This window comes from Agelaius phoeniceus, chromosome 10 (assembly GCF_051311805.1).
Source record: "Agelaius phoeniceus isolate bAgePho1 chromosome 10, bAgePho1.hap1, whole genome shotgun sequence".
Classification (NCBI taxonomy): domain Eukaryota; kingdom Metazoa; phylum Chordata; class Aves; order Passeriformes; family Icteridae; genus Agelaius; species Agelaius phoeniceus.
In genome coordinates, this window is record NC_135274.1 from 25,438,919 (window position 1) to 25,455,662 (window position 16,744).

A 16,744-nucleotide genomic window follows, 5' to 3' on the forward strand; every position below is an offset into this window, starting at 1 on the left:
ATGATCTGGGTGCTCTGGGAAGCAAAACCTGGTGGGTGCAGCTGCCAGAACCACAAGCAGAGGCTGGAGGGCAATTCCTGAGGGGAAAACGATGGATTCATTCCATGGATTTGGGCAGCTCCTGTGCCTGCTCTGCCCAGCCCTGAGGGAGATGGAATTGGGGGGGGGTTTAAGGTCCCAAGCCAGTCTGGGATTCTGGGAATTATCTCAGCAATAGGGAACTAAAGCACTTTGGTTCTTTTTCCCAAGCGTATTTCATGGCCAATCCTGCATTTTTTGGAAGCCTGAGTTGCACCCATGGGCACAGGAGCCTCTCTGACACCAAACATCCAGAAATGGGAGGCAGAATGTAGGGAAATGCCCCAAACATCCTGTTACACTGAGCACAGGGAATCTCCTGTCTGATTTATGGGAATTTCCTTGTGCCAGGGTGCCCACAAAGCATTGCAGCATTCAACTCCTCCGAAATAACACCCAGACTGGGAATTTCACCTTGGAACCCACTTCTGCTCCCCACCCAGCAGCAACTTCCAAACACCTTTGCCCAATCAATTATTATTATTATTATTATTATTATTATTATTATTATTATTAGGCTTTTCAGGTCAGGAAACCCCACAGTTTTCCCATCAAAATCACAAATATTTGAACTCTGATTTCATACAGCTGCATGAGGAAAAAAAAAAACAAACTTATTTGGGATTTGAGAAACCTTTAACCTGTGTTTTACACTTTGTTTTTAGTACAATATTCCAGGCAGATGCAATAAAATTTGGCCCCTCCCTACTTCAATGCCCAGATTATTTCATACTTTTAAGGTTTTTGACCTTTTGCCAGGCTGCTCACACTAAAAACTTCCCTAAAATGGCTTTGAGCAGAAACAGGAGCTCAGTTAGGAATTTTACAGCCTTTTAAGCAATAATAAAGTCAGAATCAAATACAAGCCACACTTGGAATTGAGTTTTTTTTTTAAGAAAACCAGGAGCAGGATGGATGTTTTTCCAATGCTGCTGGCACTGTAAATGACAATTAACTTCAGGTGGCACAAAGAGATCACTGTGTACAAACCTTGGAACCTGTGAGCAGCGTCAGCATTTGGGGCACACAAACCCCGAGTTCCTGCAGGTGACAGGAGAATTTCTGGCCATCCCCACCTCCCCAGGACTCTCATTCCTCCCCCACCACGAGCACTCTCTGCTTTATCCATTTTCTGAAGGCAGCAGAGTCACGGTTACGTTTTTATTTTGGAAAAAGCAATACAAGCTGTGCTGTAGTATCAGTGTTCTTGTGGTAAATAATTTATTTCCAAGCATTTCACACGGCAGGCTCAGAGAAGCACGGAGGGGTGTGGGGTTTGAGATGTGCAAACAATCACAGAACAAGGCAGTTCTCCCAGTACCTGCTCAGAGAACAATCAAATCCCAGCTCCCAAACCCGCAGCACAGCTGGAATTTCACCTGGAATAAAAGCATCATTCCCTCAGTTATGCAATACTGTATTTTCCCAAAAAAAAAAAAATTAATAATAATAATACCCTTTATTTTTTAAAAGCTTTGACCTTTTTCCCCATCAGAACACTGAAATCCTTGTCTGGAGGAGTGTTGTCCCCAAGACTTTTTCATCCCAAAAACAAAAAACCACAAGAAATTCCACCCCAGCCCCAGGTGCAGCTGTGGAGCAGAGCCAAAGCCAGCAGTGTCCCCAAGATGCTGGGGCCACTGGTGACCCCTGGGCTCTGCCAGGGCTGTGGGCAGCTCTGCCAGGGCTGTGGGTGCTGCCAGGGCTGTGCAGGGCTGTGGCTGCTGCCAGGGCTGTGGGTGCTGCCCTGAGCCCTGCAGGGCTGTGGGTGCTGCCCTGGGCTGTGGGTGCTGCCCTGAGCTCTGCAGGGCTGTGGGTGCTGCCCTGGGCTGTGGGTGCTGCCCTGATCTCTGCAGGGCTGTGGGTGCTGCCCTGGGCCCTGCAGGGCTGTGGGTGCTGCCCTGGGCCCTGCAGGGCTGTGGGTGCTGCCAGGGCTGTGGGTGCTGCCAGCCCGAGGGGAAGCCCTGGCAGCGTGGCCAGGGCGTCTCCGCAGTCCCTCCCCCGTGTAGTGGATGTGTCCAGGTCAATTCTGTTCATGCAACTGCAAATTCTGTATCGTTGTCCATTAGAAGTGTAAACTACTGAGAACTGGGCCTTGCTGATATGAATAAAGTGATTAAAAAATGGTCTTTACACACAGGGAGGAGTTGGTCTTCTTTAAAGTAGCAACGGGCGGATTTCTTCTTTTTTGCGTTTTCAGACTGGAACCAAATGATTCATCTAGGCATAAAAAAAATTCATGAAGAAACAGGCACAACAAAAATGGTTTTTCATCTTCTCCACAGGGTTCCAAAAGTCCTGGGATGCAGCACACACACACACACACACAGGGGTGGGGGGATTGATGATCCCAGTGTTTTTGGGATGTCCATGTTGATCGTGAGCTCCACTCCATCCCCCTGGTCTGGGAGCACCAGCAGAGACACCAAAGTCTCTCCATTTAATATGCACACACAAAGTGCATCACATCTCCAGCATTTCTCACCAGCTCCTGCAGATCCCACAGGATCCCCAGGCTGGGAACACTCCTGGAAACCTCGTGGAGATGAGAAATTGTAATAACAAGGTGTGGCAGTCTCAGGAGGTTTACACAGCAAACAAGGTGGGGTTGGTTTGGGCTAGGCAGAGAACAAATAAAGGAGAGTGGCAATAAAGCAATAAAACCAATCCAGGCAGGAATTCAGGAAGCATCCTCCAAGCTGCTTTCTTGGCAGGAACATCTTTCCTCGATAGCATTTTGTACATTCCAGAAGATTCAGTGGGAAATCCCAGGGCTGCTCCGAGGACATGGAAAGGCAGCAGAGGCAGATGGGACAGAGCATTCCAAGGCACCCTCTGGCTGTGGGATACACACCTGGAAAAGTGCTTTGTGAATCCCTGGTTTTGTTGAAAAGCACTGGAATGCCCTAGAGAAACACTGCCCCAGCAGTCAGAGTCATTCTAGAGGCCACTCTCACAGCCAATGGAAGATTCTAAAGAAATCCACAATCAAAGGCAAGGTTTTGAAGTGTTGGCTGACAAATCCTGCCAAAACTGGATCAGTTCACTTGATGTAAGGCCATGAACTGCAATCAAACGTCTGTACTTACAGATATCAAAGTCGATTTTATAGAGAAAGAATTGTTCTGCATCTTGTGGAAGAGTGATGTTGACTTTGAGTATATTTAAGCAAATCCCCACATAAACATCCTCAAATTTCAGAGGTCTGACGTGGCTCATCAGCTCGTAAGTCCTCAGGGCCAGTTTTCCATCCAGGATGTATCCCAGGCCGCTGCAGTAGGGAGGATAGAGCCTGAAGGGATATTCCTGGTAGGAGATGAACCTTTTCCTGTCAGCGCCTCGGTAGGCGAAGTTATCGATGAGGGGGTACCCGGTGAAAACGTTCTCTGAGGAGTTCAGCTGCAGCAGGAGCTGCACCAGGTTGGGAGTGTTGATGAAGACATCGGCGTCGGTCTTCATGAAGAACCTGGCGCTGGAACAGAACTCAGAGAACCACTGGAAGGCCATGATGGTCTTCAGGGTGAGGTTGTCATACGTGTCCACGAAGTCCTGGCGGATGATGTCCCCGTAGAGGATGCTCTCGTCCTCCACCGCCAGCGCCGCCACCCTGTCCTCCCTCTGCGTGTCCTGCCCCAGCAGGAACAGCGTCAGGATGCGCTGGCCCCACCAGGAGTCCCGGGAGCCCCACGTGATCCTGATGGCCTGCCTGGCTTTCAGGTCCCCGGGGCTGGAAGCCACCAGGATGACCAGGAAGGGGCGGAGGTCGGTGCAGGTGGGGCGCGGGCGCAGCGTGAACGGGCGCGGCTGCCGGTGCACGGGCTCGTACTCGTAGAAGTACAGAGGGTTCACAGTCTCCAGGGCAGCCCTGGGGGAGGACATTATGTACCACACGGTTATCGTGGAAAACACCACCAGACACACGAAAATCCATTTCAAAGGTCTCATGCACAAGGCGTTGATCAGGACCGGGATCATGGTCGGGATCTGCTGGTGCCGCTCAGGATCTGTTCCGTGAGTCCTGGAGCATCTTCCTCACTGAAGGAGAAAGGGGAAAGTGGCATTCAGAGTGCTGTTAGTCAAATATTCCCTTTTCCTTGTGTTGGCTGAAGCACCAGCTGCACTGTACTGTGGTACCAGCTAAGGCAAGCATTCCTGATCCAGCTGTCCTGATCCCAGGGATGGCACGGAGCCCCAGCCCAGCAGGGTTTGCTGAGTGTAGGGCATGGAGCCCCTGCCCAGCAGGGTTTGCTGAGTGTAGGGCACAGAGTCCCTGCCCAGCAGGGTTTGCTGAGTGTAGGACACAGAGCCCCTGCCCAGCAGGGTTTGCTAAGCAGGGCACAGAGCCCCTGCCCAGCAGGGTTTGCTGAGTGTAGGGCACGGAGCCCCAGCCCAGCAGGGTTTGCTGAGTGTAGGACACAGAGCCCCTGCCCAGCAGGGTTTGCTATGCAGGGCACAGAGCCCCTGCCCAGCAGGGTTTGCTGAGTGTAGGGCACAGAGCCCCAGCCCAGCAGGGTTTGCTGAGTGTAGGGCACAGAGCCCCAGCCCAGCAGGGTTTGCTGAGTGTAGGGCACAGAGCCCCTGCCCAGCAGGGTTTGCTGAGTGTAGGGCACAGAGCCCCAGCCCAGCAGGGTTTGCTGAGTGTAGGGCACAGAGCCCCTGCCCAGCAGGGTTTGCTGAGTGTAGGGCACAGAGCCCCAGCCCAGCAGGGTTTGCTGAGTGTAGGGCACAGAGCCCCTGCCCAGCAGGGTTTGCTGAGTGTAGGGCACAGAGCCCCTGCCCAGCAGGGTTTGCTGAGTGTAGGGCACAGAGCCCCTGCCCAGCAGGGTTTGCTGAGCGTAGGGCACAGAGCCCCTGCCCAGCAGGGTTTGCTGAGTGTAGGGCACAGAGCCCCAGCCCAGCAGGGTTTGCTGAGCAGGGCTTGCACAAAAAGCAAAGCTCGTGGCTTCCACCCTGCAGACCCCCCCTGCACAGACCTGATCTCCAGGCAGGGTCCTGCTCCAAGAATCCAGGGATCTCCAGGTGCCTCTGACTCGACTCCACCTCAAGGACACGGGACCGTGCACAAAACCCAGCAAACTCTCAGGAAGCGGATGCTCAGAGCCTCAGAGTTTTGGTTTTTCTGTTCATGCACAAAACCCAGCAAACTCTCAGGAAGCGGATGCTCAGAGCCTCAGAGTTTTGGTTTTTCTGTTAGAGGCAGGAAATCTGCGTGATCTGCATGAGCCTCAGCACGTGGGCAGGAAAGCAGAACTGGGAGCAAGTGCTTCACTTTCATTCAAGGCCTGAGCAGCTGCTGCTGCTGAGAGGGAGGGGAGAAGGTAAAAATCACCTTCCTTAAATCAAGCGACATACTCAAGCTGGTTTTGACTAAAATCATGACTGTTTTTACCATTAGCCAGGTGATTTTTGGTTTTGAGGCACACAAATCCAACAGCAGGTCCTTCCAAACCCCTGTGGAATCCGTGCTGAAGCTGCTGCTCCAATGTCAGGATTAGAGATTCCAATGGATAAATCTTCACAAAATTCAGTTTAAAACCAAACCCCCGGGCCTGTACCCACATGTAGTTTTATTTCCTTAAAACTACACGTGCTCTATCATCTATTTTAGACACCTTTAAGCCAAAATAACCCCAGTGCCTAACTGTGGGAATTCCAAATGGTTTCTGATGTTTGCAGTGATAATATTTATCCTGCACAAGCACACACAAAGACACAGTCAGGATGACAGAAGGTTTGGTTTCACAGCACAGTTAATTACCCTTTATCTTCAAAAATATAACCACAGGGCTCATAAATGTTTTCGATTTGACAAATAAATCCAACCTCCAGAACAGCACTGTGGAGTCCAGGGGAATTTGATTTTCCAGAGCCCACCTGCCTCGTGTTTCTGTGTAGGATCTGATTTAAATTAATCATCCTTTAAAGGAAGCATTTGGAGAACATTTCACCAACAATGGCCTTAAAACAGATTAAAGCAATTTTATATAAAGTATTTAAATAGAAGAATTTCAGACTGATTCCTCTCAAAATCAGTAATTAACTAATAGGAATCTTCTCTTTTTATGCACCAACCTGAATTTCAGTGGAGAATAGGAGAACACATACTGGAAGAAAATAACCTAGGTTATGTATCAGTATTATTTGATTTTAGATCAATAACATTTATTTTGATTATCAACTTTAAAGCTTATCAGTGCAAACTGATCCATTTGATCAGTTCCTGTCCGCCTAATGGAAAAAATATTATAGTTTGATTTTTAAAGGAAGAAAAAGCCTGGTTTCGTGACACTCTAAACAACAAAATTGGAGACAAATCCTGACCTGCTACATAAGGAAAAATCTGTGAAAATAAACATCAGTTCAGGTCCTTCAGGAAACACCAGCCACACAGGGAAATAAATCCCCACCTTCTCCTCTTTGGAGCGCTTGAAGCACAGTGAGGCAGTTGAGTCAGCAAGCTCCGAGCACTCCTGCTCAGTCACGGTGCAGGTTCTGCCCTTCCAGCTCCTCCTCCACCTCCAGACTTTGTGCTGGCACTCGTTCCCTTCCAGCTGTGGATGACAGCTCCTTCCAGGGCATTGCTTTCATTTTCTTCCAAGCTGAGATTGCGCCAAAAGATAAAACTGGTGACTTTTGAGATAAATGTGAGGCAACACAAGGCTCAGAACGCTCCTCTACAGGGATTTAGATCCATCTCCACCTAGGCAGGGGATTGTGTAATGTGGACGTGCTTGGGCATGAAAAAGGTGGGAAATTCTCATATTCATTAAAGATTACTAATTATAATAACCAATAGTCCAATATGATTATTTTAAAATACCACAATAAGAGGTGTATGGGAAAATAATTCCTTTTTAAGGCTACCAGCAGAAATAATTTGGAAATATATTATTTAAAGCTGGCTTTAGGGCCGGCTTGGGCGCAGCCTGGACTATGGGACACGTGTCCCCGCACACGGCAGGAGATGAGCAAGATTAAGTTTAAAGTCCTTCCAGCCCAAACCAGCCACCGATTATACGTGAACTTAAAACCAATCGAAACTAGAGGCAGTTTTGCAAGAGCCCGGGCCGCGATGCTCTAATATAACAAAACTTCAACTTAAAAAAATAAAAAAAAAACACCTTTACAAGACCTTTACCAGTGCCTGGCTGTCACTCGCTCGCAGTCACCTCGGCCGGAGCGCGGGGAGCGCGGGGAGGTGGTGCCGGGCAGGAGGGGACGGCAGCGGGGCTGTGCCGCCCTCTGCCGAGCCCAGACACCCCTTCCAGCCTTTTTCTGGCCTTTTTCTGGCCTTTTTCTGGGCTTCTGCATCCCAGCCGGCAGCGCCGCGCCGCTCGGGGCTGTGCGCGCTTCCCCCGCACGCATCGCACCCCACCCTGGGCTGCCCGAGCGCCGCGAAGCCGCTCTCCATCCCCATCCCATTCCATCCCCATTCCATCCCACCCCATCCCATCCCATCCCATCCCATCCCATCCCATCCCACCCCATCCCACCCCATCCCACCCCATCCCATCCCATCCCACCCCATCCCATCCCCATCCCCGTTACCGTGTCCCGCTCGGGGCGCTCCGGGCCGGGCGCGGCGGCCGCAGCGGGAAGGAGCCGCCTCCCCTTCCGCCTCCCCGAGCGGCGCCCGCTCCTCCGCCCTCCCCGGCCCCGGCTCCCCGCGTCCCTCCGGCAGCCGGGGCCGGGCACGGGCAGCCGAGCCGCCTCCCCTCGGTGCCCCGGCCGTGAGGATTCGCCGCCCGATTCGTGCATCCATCACCCTCGTCACTCCATCGAGCCTGCCCGGACAAGATGGGTTTGCGTTCTGCTGCTCGGTTCACGAAAGGGTTACAGGGCAGAGTTGGAGCTCGGATTAGTCAGTGCTCAGTCAGCTGTCCCCGTTTATGGCTCTGGTTCTGCAGGGGGACCGGGAGTTCGGCACAGAGGAGGTAACCGGATCGGGTAAGAGACGCGGTACAATTGACCACTGGACCAGAGTACCCCGGGGGTAACAGCGCAATGTCCCCCGAGAGTCCCTATCCACGGGGAGGTTTGCGATGTTGGATCGGGACATCCCGGTGCTGCAGCCGCTACTGAGCGTTCGTTTGTTCCGCGATTAACAACAACAGGTCGCAGGCCGGCAGAGCAAAGCCAGCCTTGGACAAAGCGAGGGTGGAGGGGGTTCGGTCCGGTCCGCTCCGGCTCCCGGGGTCGCACCGGCAGCAGGAGGGCTCTGTCCTGCGGCCCCACCTCGGCACCAGCGCGGGGAATCCTCCCGGGAGCGGCTCTGGCGCGGTCAGAAACCCGCAGAGCCCCACAGGAATTACCTCGTAAACAGTCAGAGTCTGCTGGATCCCCGCTTTGAAGTGACAGCTGATGGAGGAAACAACAGCTGTTATCATAAACACCCCACGCAGGTGGAGCACGCAGAGCGGGGAACTGTGAGTGCTCTCTGGGGACAGAGCATCCATCCCTGCCTTGCTCAAGATATCCCCATTTTATTGGAATCCCATCAGGGAATTCTGGTCCATTTGACCATTTGTTAAGCCTGTGTTCTGCAGTTTGCTGCCTCCCCATCTTTCAATTCATTCGTGTCCATTCATTGGTAAAGAAATGCAAGCACTTTCTTCCCTGGTTTAATACATCCTGACCTGCTCCTGAAAACCCCAACACATCACCCAGCCGTGTTATTAACCATGAAAAACGTGCAGCAGGGAGTGTGCCACTGTCATCTCTCTTTGCCCCCAATTAGTCCTGGTCTAACCCTTTTAGCCTCAAGAGAAACCAGATTACAACTTGTCTGTCAGGGCTGAGGTGGATTTTACGCAACCAATGTGGTAATTATCAAAATGATTGCTCTATCAGTCAGCAGCTTGGTACAAGACCTTTACATCTTTTTGCTGATTCTGGACTCTCTGAAGCAAAGAGGAATGGTTTGCTGGGTGTAAGGGCAACTCCTGCAGTACTCAGGATGTGTCAGAGCAGCCCAATGTGCATCCACTATCAGGAAAATGAACAGTCAATAGGAACTCATTAATAGCTGACTAAATTTTCTATCTCCCCTTGCTTTATTCTGCTACTTGGAATGGTGGCCAAAGAAATGATCAAGACTTGGTTATCTCCTCGCTTCTTGACCCTTTCCTGAAGGAAATCTTCATTGGGCAACCACAGAATAGAGCAAAATGAAGGTAACAGGAATTTTTAGTGTGAGGCAGCAGGATCTCAGTGATGACCAGACCACAAGCACTGGATTTAGGCTCCACCTTGCGGGGTGCAGTTGAACTGATTCACCAACAACACAAACAAACTCCCTGAGTTTACAGCCCTGGCAGGAGGAGTCACTGAGGCAGCTGCTTAGGGCAGAGCCCAGCTTTAGTGGAGTTCTTTTAGTGTTTGATTGAGTCCATGGGCTGGAACTCACATTTCAGACCACCTAAGATCAGTTTGTGGGAGATGAATGCACTGATAAATCAGCTACCAGCTCATTTTGTGGCTTGCTGAGTATGGACAAATCTTAAATCATAAATCTCCCCTCCTCACTGCTTGTGTTCATATCTAGATGCCTTGTGCAGGAGCAGAGGCTGGGCAGAGCTCCAGAATAAAGCAGGGATTCATTCCAAGCATCTCCTCCATGGATCCACCTTGGGCAGCACCAGAGCCCAGCCAGGGCTGCACCCAAGATGAACCAAAATGGCCCCAAAATGCACCAGCGCTCCTGGGCTCTCTGCCTTGGATCAGTTCTGCTCCATTTGCACCTTGCAGTTCATTGTCCCATCCCAGCTTTAGCCCCTGCAGTCCCACCCTGCTTGTTTTTCTCTCTCCAGCCCACGGGGTTTGTGCTCTTGGGGCTGAGATTTGGATCATTTGTCCTTGGTGCCCAGCTGGAGCAGGAATTGTTTTGCCCACCTAGTCTGTGAAGAGAGCTTACCAACACTTAACATGAAGCTCAGAACTACGCACTAAACCAGCACAGAATCTGAATATAAAATATCAGACTATAAAAGCTAAAGCTTAAGGCATCAATCTCATTTTTCTCCCAGCTGGCTGTGGATGCTCAGGGGGATTCTGTCAGAGCCAGGACCTGGCCATGCTCAGGGAATGCATGGATCAGGCTGCAGGTGCTGGGACACGGCTGTTCAAACCAGCTGGCAGCCTGTAACCTTTGTGCCCGTGCCAGTGGGGCCGGGGTTACTCATCCCAGTCCCACCCACGGGCTTGGCACGGAGCTCTGCGCTTCCGAAGCCTCGTGGCTCCTTATCGCCCCGATAAAAGCCGCGTGTGTTCGTGCAGAGCTCCGGCTGCTCCAGAGCTCACAGCTGCCTCTTCTCCTCTCTGCTTGTGCCTCACCTCAGCAGGGGGACAGGCAGCGACACAAACTGGCCCCAGGGAAGAGGGGGAATATCCCTGGAGTAGAGAATTTATCCCCTGGATAAATGGGCCTGCAGAACGCCAAGGCCTCAAGGAAGGGGGCCAGCATCCCCATGCTGGGGCTGGACTCGGCGGGCAAATCCACGCTGCTCTACAAGCTCAGGTACAAAGATGCTTTTATAACAGTGCCGACGATCGGCTTCAATGTGGATATGATTGAAGCGGGGAAGGATTTCACACTGACGTTTTGGGATGTTGGGGGACAGAAGAAAATGAGAGAGCTCTGGAGCAATTTCCTGGAAGACGCCGGCGGGCTGCTGTATGTGGTGGACAGCTCTGACAAGCGGCGCCTGGAGGAGTCCAGGAGGGAACTGGAGCTCATTTTAAAGAACGAATCCATCAAAAACGTCCCGGTGGTGGTGCTGGCCAACAAGCAGGATTTGCCTGGAGCCCTGAACGCGGAGGAGATCACCAGGAAGCTCAAGATAAAGAAGTACTGCAGTGACAGGAACTGGTACGTGCAGCCCTGCTGTGCCATCACGGGAGAGGGGCTGGCGGAGGCTCTCCAGAGGGTGGCCACCTTTGCCAGGCAGTACAAGAAGTCAAAGGAGACTTTCATCACCCTGAAGGAACTCAACTCCTTTTAAGGATTTCTACCATCCACTTCTGGTGACTCTTGACATACTTCATTGGACAGATTAAATCTGGAAGTACAGGATTCTGAAGAACTTTTATACATAAATATTTATAAGGGACCTTGATAATATTAAATTTTACTGTTATACCTGGAGATACTTGACGTACCTGATGGGATATCTCATACCTGAGATAGGACTCTGTAGCATTTTATTATTATTTTTTTATTTACTTGGAGTTATTCAAGTTGAATGGTGAGAAAGGGGCAGTCGAGCACATGGAAATAAAATAGGTGAGCAGTGTTTCAGTGGCTTAAGTCAAATGAAGATTCAATTTTTTTCAAGTCATTTGGTCAGCAGTGATCAAATGCTGTTTTGTAATAAATGGAATAGATGTGTTTCTTGTTTGAAAATAGAGTGGGGTGAGAGCTGCAGCTGTAGTTATGTACAAGAGGATTTGGCTGTTTCTGCACTCTGGTAACAATTCCTGCAGGGAGGTGGTGACGAGCAGGACAGAGCAGGACGGGCAGAGCCTGGCTCCAGGGCTGTCCCCAGGGTGCAGCCGTGAGCTCCCATTGTCCCAGAGGTGCTGCTCCCCTTGTTCCTGCACTGCTGCTCTGCCCTCCCCACAGGACACCAGCCCGGGAAGAGCTGAATCCCCTGGGGTTTGTGGGCATTTCCCAGTCCTGGCCGCTGGAAAAGCCGTGCCAGGGGTCCCTTGTGCTCTCCTTTTTTTGGTTTCAGGATTACACCAAGGAAGTAGGTGGGAAGTAGGAAGTTTGCAGTTCATTCTTACTAATAAACAGACAGGAATGTCAAGTTATAAAAGGGTGAAGCAGCAATAAAATCACCCAGACATACCCTGTTGTCTCATGCATGGGTTATTCAAAGACAAAAAACATCAGGTGGGTTTGCTGAAATAGTAAACAAAGGGAAGTTTCCCAATAGTGGCTGTTATTAATACTGAGACTAATTAATTACCAGGGGCTAAATCCTGAGTCATGCTGAGACTTGCTAAAAGCAGAGCAAGTGTCTGGATTTCTCATTGCCTGCTCTGGTGATTCGGGCTCAATAGAAAATAGCATCTTCTGCCCCTAAAAAGATCTTTAAAAGGCATTAATGTTGGTTTTCCAAGGCAAAAAAATTCAATGTTTAAAAATACTATATTTCATATTGATACATTTATAAATGTTTGCATGTGTATAGGGTGAATTCTCCTAATCTGATCACGTGTCTGTTATAAAGCAGAATTTACTTCTGTGGCCTCAGCACTTCCTCAGGGAGAAACACTCCTGAGAGATTTAATGAGGGTGTACCAGGGTCTCAAATTAGCCAAGAAGCAAGTTGTGAAGGGAGAAATAAAGTTGTAAAAGAGACCAGCTCATACAGCTAAAAATGAGAATAAGCTCTCAGGCACACAGGCCCTTCTGCAGGTTATCAAATTACACTAAATGACACTCACATCAACTTGAAGAAATGTTTTACATTATGCTTCAAAGGAAAGGAATAAACTCAATTCCATTCCCTTCACAGAATATCAAGTATTTAAAAATTGCATTTTTGAAGAGCTTGGTTTCCCAGAGAAGTGAAGGCAGGCCTGTTCCATCTGCCCAAGGTGACCCCAACCTTTTGGAATCATTTTAAAGATTTAAAATAAATCTCAGTCAGGCTGGCTTGGAGGTGCAGGTCCTCAGGGCAATTAGATGCCTGAAAGTTGAAATAAAAACCTCAGTGAGGCAGAGAAAAGTGACCACCCCTTAAGGGCAAGGCTGCTGAGGCACAAAAAGCTGGAGATAAATGTTCCATTGACACATCAGTCCAGAGCCAGGGCTTCATGGGCTCCTCTGCTCCCGCAGCTGCCGGGGCTTTTCCATCGTGCTTGGACCAGCAGAGCACTCGGGGTCCCTCAGGACGGGACAGAGATGGGGTGCACTGCTCCAAACCCTAACCCTAACCCTTCCCTGGCACTCAGCACATCTTGGGAAGGTGCTGGGAAGGGAACTGGGGCGCAGCTCTGAGCACAGGCTCACCCCAGCGTGCTGTGTGCTCCCGGGGGAAGCCCGGGGATTGTTGGATATCTGATCCCATCACGTGTGCTGGGGTGAAATTAATACCCAGGGACTTCCTAAGGTTCCAAAGCTTCCAGCTCCATCCCTCTTGGGGAGTTTGAACTGCCTGGCTGAACACCATGAGCAGAATTGTCTTGGTGTTTCAGGAATTCTGCCGGTGCTAAAGTCCAACCTGCAGCACAGGGATAATTTATTCCTACATAGGTTTGGCTTATTTTATTATTTAGAATTTTTAGAGATTACTCACTGAAAAACTTTTAGGATTTTTGAAGGGTTTGGGATGCTTTGAGATGGTGAGAAATCACAATCTGAAGAGCCCTGAAGCACTGGAGCTGAAGTCTGGGGGTCGAAAACTTTTCATGGGATGAAAGGCCTTGAAGAGTTGGGGTCAGATGTTTGTTTGGGTCAGCTGCTTATTTTGCTCCAGATTTGGGAATTTTTTAATCAGCTCACTCTGCTATTTTGCATTTTTAATTGTTGCCTTCTGGCACTCTCTGCAGCTGTTCTGTAACTGAAGAGCTCAAATCCTTCAGTGTCTACTCCTGTTCCTTAAAGAGTTTGCTGTGCCTGATCCTTTGTGCCGACAGAAGAGTCAACATGACAAAACAAACAGGACACAAAAAGAGAAGGGCCTGAAGGCCTGTGCCCTCTCAGGGAGATGGGTTTGGATGGCACCATTTGAAGCTGACAGACCCAGGGGATGGGGCCTGTCCTGTTGGCCGTTCCTGGATGAGATCCCTGTGGTTTGAAGTCACATTGAGGTTTCTGAGTTTAGGAATAACTCATGGAGCTCATTGAACAGGGGTCCAGCCAAATGGGGATGAAATGCCATTTTAAGGGAAGGTGTGGAGCAGCAGAATAATTTGGAGAGCAGCACTCCCTCCTGCCTTGCCTGGGAGACAACAGCCAATAATTTAGAATCCAGGAGAAGTAGTGTCTAAGGACTGCAGGCTTCTCTAGTATCAGATAGCTGGTCTTGCTCAAAATGTCTCTGTGCCATCTCATTTTGGACAAGTAACTGCACCAAAGGAGAGACTTTCCCGTGTCAAACAAGTTCTGAGTGCTGCAGAGGAGACAGCACCACTTTGAAGTGCTGTATGCACATTAAACAGGTTTTTTCCCCAAGTAAATGGGCCATGCTGAGTTCTGTGCTGCTTCCTGCACTTTAATTAGCTCAGTATCCTGTTTGGATTCTGGACATCCATCTCCTCAGATCCCACAGCCCGGATTAGCCAACTGGCTGCAATTTGGGATGTAAATTCTGGAGGGTGGAGGCCCTCAGCACACACCACACTGCAGGGACCATTTGCAAATGGAGATTCATGGACAGTAAGGAGCCCAGACACATTCTGAAGGCAGGGGATTTTAGCAAACTGAGCATTCCCTGTGCCTCAGTTTCTCCAGGATTCTGTTCCACAGCTGTGCTCGGTGTTCCTGTGTGCTCAGGAGCTGATCCTGAGCATCAGCTCAGGATGTTCATCCCTGATGTGTTGGTGGCTCTCGGACTGACAGAGCTCCCCTTAGCCCTGTCACCTGTGTGTCCCCAGCCGAGCTTTGTCCCTGTCCTGTCCTTCCCCACGAGGCCCAAGGGCAGCGCAGCTCCCATGCTCTCCTCAGCAGATTCCCCCGGGGTTTTTGGGTTTGCTCCCAGCCACTCCTCGGGCTTGGAGTGACCTACAGACATTTACAGACATTTACAGACATTTACAGACATTTACAGACATTTACAGACATTTACAACCCCATTTCATTGTTTTCTGCCAGCTCCTCCCTCAACGCTCTCCTTTCCCAGGATGTATGCAAACCTCCTGACAATGCTTTATGAGCCGTGGCTTTTGATGAATATTTTTTATTATTTCCTTGTTCTCCCCATACTTATTCATCTGCTCCCTCTTAGCCTTACAGGGTGCTTTCATTGGTGCAAAGATCATCTTTTTGTTCTGGGTTTTTACTTTTGTTTTAACCTTTTGTTGACTTGTTTTTACTTCATTTTACCTTTTTTATTCGCCTGGCCAATGAGAAGTTTCTAGGCCTTTGTATTACCCTGATTCTGGCAAAATACTTGCAAAAATAAGTAATTTTGTGAGTGTAATAACCCACCTGGCTCTGAAACCCGAGCCATGCACATTGTTTGGTTTCAGCAATTATAGCTGGGAACAGCAGCAAGGGTTTTATCGATCCAGACAAAGGCCAATCTCCTCTGAAATTCTGCTTGGCTGTTAAAGGCTAACTGTGCCTTGATCGATAGTTTTCAGTTACTTTATCTAAAGCACACACGTTTATCACTGAAGAATGTGAGTGTCTCAGCCTTCCCTCAAGAACTCGGAGAAGTTTTATTTTTTACAGGCCCGTCCCAGCTTGCTGTGAAAATCCCCGGTATCGTTTGGATGTAGCACAAAACATGAAGGCATTCTGCAAACAGCTTCATTAATTAATAAATTAATAAATTAATAAATTAATAAATTCATAAATTAATTTCTGGCTCCTCATGGGGTGGCTCAGGCCTGGATGCCTTTCCCAGCACAAAAGAATCATTTTGGATCGAATTCATATGGATTTTCCTTTTTTTGAGGATTAACAATAGAAGGGAATAATTTTGGATCGAATTCACGTGGATTTTCTTTGTTGAGGATTAACAACAAAAGGGAATAATTTTGGATTGAATTTACATGGATTTTCCTTTGTTGAGGATCAATAATAAAGGTTTAATTTACCTGAAATGTCTATAGGTGGTCACACAATTCTTATGTGTCCATCAGTATTTACACAGCTTGAATTCTCTGAAAAGGTGAAATAAAAATAAGAAAGAAAGAATTACAGAAGAAGAATTGAAGGAGTTAATCTGGAGGGGTGGTGGGGGAAGATTAACGACAGCAATACCATGAAAAAGGGAGGCGAAATGAAAAGTGAGAAAATTCTCAGGCCAAAGTACTGAGTGTTTTAGATGCACAAAGAAACAGAAAGAAAAAAAAAAACAAACCCAACATTAACTTTGCACTCTGGTGCAAAAGCTGAGGCTGCTCCTCTTTTAAAATCAACATTTCATGTGTGCAATCCCTCCCGGTGCCCACAGGGGAACTTTCCTGGGCTCTCCCTGAACGGTCAAAGCTGAGGGCAGCAGTTTCACAGATAAAATAATATCATGCCATAAAGATAATGTAACTTTGGAGCAAATACTCTGCAAAGAACTGTCTCCTGATAGCAAAACAGTCTTAATCCTGACTGTTAATAGTTTAAAAATATTTCATATATTAAAGTCAAACTTTGTGGAAATTGATTCTAGTTTGACTTAACTCTTCCATTTAACCTACACAGGAAAATTTAAAATTTCTTAGCTGTCACCTACATTGAGCCTTTTCTTTTTAACGCTTAAGGTTTTCCACTGAGTCATCTGGATCATTGATTATTTAAAATCCCCATTTATTGCCCACACTAACGGGTGAATTTGTGCAGGCTTGGTTTCCCCGTGTGCTGCTGAAAAGCCCCGTCAAGCACTAAGGAAAACCCGAGGAAAACACCTGAAAATTGAGAAATATTATTAAAAACCACTTGTATCAAATGTGTTTCCTCGCTGAGACATCTTGTGGTGTGTGAGGCTTCCTGCAGCTC

General features: G+C 48.9%; 2 protein-coding genes across 5 annotated transcripts; one reads left to right on the forward strand and one right to left on the reverse strand.

Annotated features, from left to right (window-relative positions):
• Positions 1 to 1,225: 1,225 nt before the first annotated feature.
• Positions 1,226 to 8,013, reverse strand: B3GALNT1 (beta-1,3-N-acetylgalactosaminyltransferase 1 (Globoside blood group)). Of its 3 annotated transcripts, XM_077184205.1 has the most exons (4): positions 7,627 to 8,013; positions 6,486 to 6,677; positions 5,052 to 5,197; positions 1,226 to 4,113 (listed from the first exon to the last, which is right to left on the reverse strand). In XM_077184205.1, the coding sequence occupies exon 4, from the start codon at positions 4,051 to 4,053 to the stop codon at positions 3,067 to 3,069; it is 987 nt and encodes a 328-aa protein (XP_077040320.1). In that variant the 5' UTR covers positions 4,054 to 4,113; positions 5,052 to 5,197; positions 6,486 to 6,677; positions 7,627 to 8,013; the 3' UTR covers positions 1,226 to 3,066. The 3 variants fall into 3 exon arrangements, with proteins under 3 accessions (XP_077040320.1, XP_077040319.1, XP_077040321.1); XM_077184204.1 differs by lacking the exon at positions 5,052 to 5,197; XM_077184206.1 differs by lacking the exons at positions 5,052 to 5,197; positions 7,627 to 8,013 and adding an exon at positions 7,200 to 7,488.
• A 27-nt stretch (positions 8,014 to 8,040) lies between these two features.
• On the forward strand, positions 8,041 to 15,859 carry ARL14 (ARF like GTPase 14). 2 transcript variants are annotated; one of them, XM_077184207.1, is made up of 2 exons: positions 8,041 to 12,681; positions 13,636 to 15,859. In XM_077184207.1, the coding sequence occupies exon 1, from the start codon at positions 10,497 to 10,499 to the stop codon at positions 11,076 to 11,078; it is 582 nt and encodes a 193-aa protein (XP_077040322.1). In that variant the 5' UTR covers positions 8,041 to 10,496; the 3' UTR covers positions 11,079 to 12,681; positions 13,636 to 15,859. The 2 variants fall into 2 exon arrangements, with proteins under 2 accessions (XP_077040322.1, XP_077040323.1); XM_077184208.1 differs by having other exon boundaries at positions 8,041 to 11,359.
• The last annotated feature ends 885 nt before the right edge of the window (positions 15,860 to 16,744 follow it).